Source organism: Acanthisitta chloris, unplaced genomic scaffold, assembly GCF_000695815.1.
Source record: "Acanthisitta chloris isolate BGI_N310 unplaced genomic scaffold, ASM69581v1 scaffold13042, whole genome shotgun sequence".
In the NCBI taxonomy this organism is placed as follows: domain Eukaryota; kingdom Metazoa; phylum Chordata; class Aves; order Passeriformes; family Acanthisittidae; genus Acanthisitta; species Acanthisitta chloris.
The window spans coordinates 3667-9482 of NW_008661094.1; the positions used below are offsets into that span (position 1 = coordinate 3667).

At 38.0% G+C, this 5816-nt stretch overlaps 1 protein-coding gene across 1 annotated transcript in view; it reads right to left on the minus strand.

Annotated features, from left to right (window-relative positions):
* Positions 1 to 2203: 2203 nt before the first annotated feature.
* The window catches only part of MED6 (mediator complex subunit 6), a 7668-nt gene continuing 4055 nt past the window's right edge, over positions 2204 to 5816 (minus strand). Inside the window, exons 3-7 of the mRNA XM_009070104.1 lie at positions 5525 to 5607; positions 4782 to 4890; positions 4025 to 4140; positions 3262 to 3289; positions 2204 to 2713 (exon numbers count right to left, since the gene is read on the minus strand). Of these exons, the coding sequence (XP_009068352.1) occupies positions 2583 to 2713; positions 3262 to 3289; positions 4025 to 4140; positions 4782 to 4890; positions 5525 to 5607 (467 nt within the window). The 3' untranslated portion in view covers positions 2204 to 2582. The remainder of the gene's footprint in view (positions 2714 to 3261; positions 3290 to 4024; positions 4141 to 4781; positions 4891 to 5524; positions 5608 to 5816) is intronic.

The window sequence follows — 5816 nt, forward strand, 5'->3', positions numbered from 1 at the left end:
TCATTCCCCTGGAAGAGGCTTATCACATTAAAATGCATTGTTTCATGAATGAAAGCCATTTTCTATCCTCTCCATAGCTTAGATGGGATCAGACCAGAAGTCCATCCTTTTAAACACCCTTCAACACCAGCCAATACCAAATATTTCTGCAGAAAGCAAAAAGGCCGCTAAGAGATGCAGATGTGAGGACAGTCTGCCTCTTCAAGTTCCACCCTTCTCTCAGAATCAGCTCAAATTCTGAGCAGGGAGTATAATGATTCAGTCTAAATATAACTCTAATTCAGCTTCATTAACTTGTCCCTCTATTCTTGTACTACAAGACTGACCAAGAGTTCTCTACTTCTCTACTTGCTTCACTACCCAGTTTTATAGACTCAATATTTATCTTTTCCGTCTTAAGGAACTAGTGTCTTAGTCTTCCTAGTGCCATCATAGCAGAAACTTTCTCCTACTCATGTTATTGCCCTTCTTCAAACCCCTCTACTTTAGAGGAACTCTTTTTCAGACATTGAGCTGTACAACACACTTTATTTCAGCTGAAGCCCAGTGACTGATACAATATTTTGCTCATACTATGCTCTAGCAGCCATTTTCTACAACATCTTCAGTAATAAGCAAGATACCTTTCTTCTCCTAGTAGTGTTAAATATTTCCTTGGTGTCTAAGTAGGTAACTTTTCTCCATTAAAAAAAACCAACTAAATTCCCTCACACAACCAAAACCCAGCACCCTATATCTTCACTACAGTGCAGTCTAGTCATCTTTCTTGCTTATGGGTTTTCAAATTACATACAGGTTTCTTAGCTCCTTTAATGGCCATTTCCAAGGACTTCATTCTGAACATCAACAGCAAGGACTGAGGTTCCTCACTGTTCATGTTTCATTTGTGGAGATCCTCCTCTTCCATCATGGGGGTGGATGAGAGAATTGTTTTGGTGCTTCTTCAGCTACTTGCTTTCAGAAGAAATTCTTTAATACAAGAAAGAATGTTCTAAGTATATTCATACTACCTTGGAACTATTCAATGCTGAATAATTAGCTCTGTCTTGAGCATCCCAGAATAACTGCTTTCTATATTTTTACTTGATTTCATAGTTCACACTAGCTTATTATCTAGTTCTATCAACACTTGGAGAAATAGCTGTTCAAACCTAATACACATGGTATGAAATAAACCTAATACACACTTCAGCACAGTATACTAAAATGAATTTCCTATCTGTCTCTGCATTAACAGAGAACAGCTATTGGCTTATCTATATCTTTAACATTACAGCTTTGGATTCCAGGACAAGAATGACACTGGTCTTTCTATCATTCATAAATAAATAGTTCTGACAGGTCTTTCTATCATTCAGTAATGAACAGCTCTGACTGGGTAGCTAAGTTACTGAAACAGAAAAAGGAGTCCCTTGTAACCTGAAAATAAATTTGACATGGCTATCTAAGCATATCTTAGTCTTCCTTCCCATCTACATTTTGTTTCCTATGTACAAACCCTTTTCTTGATTACTACAGTTTACTATAGGAAAGCAAGTAACAATCATGGAAAGAAAACTATTTCAAGGATCACTCCATTACGTCAGTGAAAAAGGAAAAGCAAACCAATAGTCATTTCTTTACAATGGATGATTTCTAGTTTTTCGGAGGGGGATTGTGTCAGCAACATGCTTAAATAACTGCATAGCTGTCAGTGATGTTTCTCTTCCACTGCTCTACCTCCTCAGGTCTAAAAGGCAGATACCCAGTCAAGGAGCAAGGAAGTACTAGGAGCACAGAGGAAGAGATGTAACTGATACATTTGAGTTAGAGTAAAAAATTAGGAACATAAACAGCTTCACTGAGTGTGCAACAGCAAAAAAATTTAACCTGTTTTATGTCATAAATCTTTCTCACAGAACACTAGCTCTTATAATAAAGTATCATCTTAGCCATTAAGTAAAATGAGTACCCAATAACATTTAGAGACTGGGAGCAGTCTGACATCTAATTACATGGATTTGAGACTCCAGTTATCAAATCTTTTATCTTTATTCCAAGCATACTAAAGGCACAGAAATTTACAGCAAGCAGCCTAAATCCTTTAGTTGAACTTTTCCTCCTCAAAATAGAACACAATATATTCCAATATCCAAGTGGAAAAAAATGCTGCCAGCACATATCGCATATTTGCTACTAACAAAGTACACATTTAGGAAAGGCATTCCAGTAGCCAGGAGTTTTATTTTCCAAGAATTCTGATTACTTTTTGTATAGAAAATGCTTTTCTTTTTACATAGGAAACCTAGACATAAATGATGCAAGAGTTTGTAAAGATTTCATAAGGCTGCTAAATATGGCCATGTAAAAACCATTCTCAAAAGCCAAGATTCAAAATAAGATGAATACTGAAAACACCTTTTTAAAGGCAGCTCACATCCTGATATTAACACCTGTATGAGAGGTTTCTACAGAAAAAGCATCTTTTCTTCAGTCTTCTCCTGCTTCAGTCCCTGAATCACCAGTCTCAGTGGAAGAAAGGGGAGCAACAACCCCCTGTTTTCCAGGTACCGATGAATCCAGATGGGTAGCAACTTCTCCCTTCACTGGAGTCTCATTCGCTTTTCAGGTGGTCCTTTAGCACCAGCACTCTGCTGAGCATTCTTCACAGTCTCTTTTTCCTCTGGCTTGACAGCTTCAGGGGCTGGTTCTGGTTCCTTCTTGATCTGATCCACTAAAGATGTAACAGCAAAAGAAAGTTCAACCTCTGATTTTTATTTCTAAAATACCATTCAGAGTACTTAGAAAATACTGATGTCAAAGGGGCAAAATTAATTTCAAAGGTATAAAAATAAGCAGAGAATAAAGTCATACTTGCATGAGTTTAAAAGTGGAATAGATTGAAGAATACAGTTCATGCTTTTCCTGTTTTGAGGTTGCTTACGATCCACTAGAGCTTGTAGTATCATGCAAAATCACTAAGATGCTAGACTGACTAAACTGTTCCCTCATTCACCCTTTCACCCTCCTCCTGCTTTCAAAGACCACTTCCTGCATTGGGACCTTCAGGCAATCCAGTCTTACAGACAGCACAGCAAGAGCAGGAGAAGAATATATAATTTCACTCTGGCTGTCACAGAGAACTCTTATGTGGTATTTTGCACAACAGGCAATGCCAGAATCCCACACACCTCAGCAGCAGCAAGGAGCTTACATGGCATCTGGAAGATACTGCCATATAGAGCCTATCTTTTAAGTCTTGTGAGAATGTAAGAGTTTTACCTGGGATAGGCTTTTCTCCAGGCTTTTGCTGTGAGAGAAGAAGAAAAAAACCACATCAGCAGAACCAAAGTTATAATTCTTAACCCTTCCTACAATTTGTTTAGGAATGAAATCTGAGCAGTGCACTCTTGTACGTAGAATGAATCACTAAATACACTAAACAAAATCCAATTCACATTTTATGACATCCAGTTTTTCCTGACAACTAAAAACACTAAAGCAAAAAACATGCAGTTAGCCAGTCTTTCCCACATCTGAGGAACAAACAGTTTTGGAAGGTGCTGCAAACATAATTTCCTTTGCTCCCAAGCAGAAGACTCGGTGGAACAAATAGCTACCAAAGACGATCAGAGGTAATCACAACAACTTCACAGAGTGCCAAGAATTTCCATACTAATTAATGAGTCTTTACAACAATAGGGTAGCTAAACCAAAATACTGTGGTGGCTTGATTGAGCTCACAAAGCAGGAAACTGGAAGCAGAAGCAAAATCTGATAGCTGAGAGCAGACCCTCTGTGATTAGATAAAGAATTTGTATCATAAAATTCAATCTTGTAGTTTTGTCAAGGTCTTAATGACTCCTGCAATTACAAAGGGGAATCCTACACTCCAGTCATAGCCCTCCATTTCAAATTTATTACCTAATCAATAATACCACTGCAGAAATATCAAAAATTCCCATTCAGTTTCAGCTGTTCAAGTACTTATGACTGTCTTTTATGTTCTAAATAAGTTACAGTAACACTGCAGCTTGTATCATACCTGAACAAATTTGGGTGGAAATTTTTGTCTTAGGTCTAAGAGCAAAGCATCTACCCGTTGCCTTTGGAAAATAGAACTTGGTTCTTCTTTCTTCTTAGCTTTTGGTTTAGCTTTCTCTGCAAGTCACAGAAATGTTAAAGAAAGATGTATTAAAATTTCTCTTAGCAGCAATTTCTTGTATGACAAGTTGTTATTTGTCTCTCCTCTAACCTTCACCTACGTTTTCCCACTGACAGAAGTTACTTTTTTTGTGGAAGACAGATTCAGGATGATTCTTACTTCCTGACAAACTGGTCTGGTTTCTGAAAATGTACTTTGGTCTCCAGTGGGTTGAAGAGTTGCCCACTTTGTTGACACAGTTCACCATTTTCATCTCCCACCCATGTCTTGATGTTCACACCAACAACACAGAAGAGCAACATTCCTTTCACCTGGTAGGAAGTCCTCATAGACCCTTTGGACACTCTACCTCACCTCTACACCAACACTGTGCATTGCTTCAAGCTTTTCCCTACATTACTTTTCCCAAAGCATGCAGGAACAACTAGGAATCATACCTCGTTCTTCTTGATCTTTGAAATGCCACCAGTAACCCTTGGACGGGTGATAGCGACAGTAGGACATAGCTTCTTCAAAAGCAGACTGGATTCCATGCACTGCAGTGAGCTTCCAGAACAAGAACATGAGACAGTGTTCAGAATTTAAGGAGAAAATACAGTATAAATCTTTGACATGCAGGAACAACTAGGAATCATACCTCGTTCTTCTTGATCTTTGAAATGCCACCAGTAACCCTTGGACGGGTGATAGCGACAGTAGGACATAGCTTCTTCAAAAGCAGACTGGATTCCATGCACTGCAGTGAGCTTCCAGAACAAGAACATGAGACAGTGTTCAGAATTTAAGGAGAAAATACAGTATAAATCTTTGAAAGCAGGGCTTTGAAAATTAGTATTCTATATTCATTATTGTTCTGGGAAGGGCTAGTTTTGGCCAAGAATGTAATTTCTTTAATAGGTTTTCATAAGGCCTTTTCTAAAGTGCTCTTCTAAACCAACAGAGAAAAACTTGCAAAAGCAGTAGTTTACGAGAACTGAAGAGATCAAAACAAACCCAACCATCCAATTTAATTAGCTTAACATTCCAAAGCATCATTGAATATGTGCCTAATTACTATTTCATATGTATTTATCAAGTAATTTTTCTTTTGATTATTCAAACCTCATGCTGTTTTGGCAGTTGTGTAACTTCAGTTATTCTGCTCCTTTATCCTTTAACAAAGTAGCCTACATTTAGGGCAACATTGCACTCTCACAGATTCTTTCATTTTCATGTGGGATGCACACAGTATTAACCAGTGGAGTTTGGTTTCAGTTACTGTACTGTTATTACACAAGATCTTTCCTCAAGACAGTGAAGGAGAGATTTAAACAGCCTGGGGAACAACCAAAAGTAAAAGCAGATACAAAACAGTATACAGCAAATGCACTGAAGACTTACAACTCTGGAATTAATGACAGACCCTAAGTCAGGTGCTTGATAAATCACTCCAGCAATAATATAGTAGTCGGCCAATGGAATAACTGCGGGGGGAAAAAAAGGCAGGATCAATTTAAAGCTCTGGCTGAAGAGTGTCTTTGTTGCTGAGTTGCAGTAGTAACAGCAGAGATTGCAATATTCATCTTATCACAAAATCTCTCCTTAACCTTTTCTTTCCTGCTTTATTTACACCTTAGTCACAGGCGAAAAAAAACAAGGTCTGCTTTACAGATGGAAAAGCATCAGCTTTAAG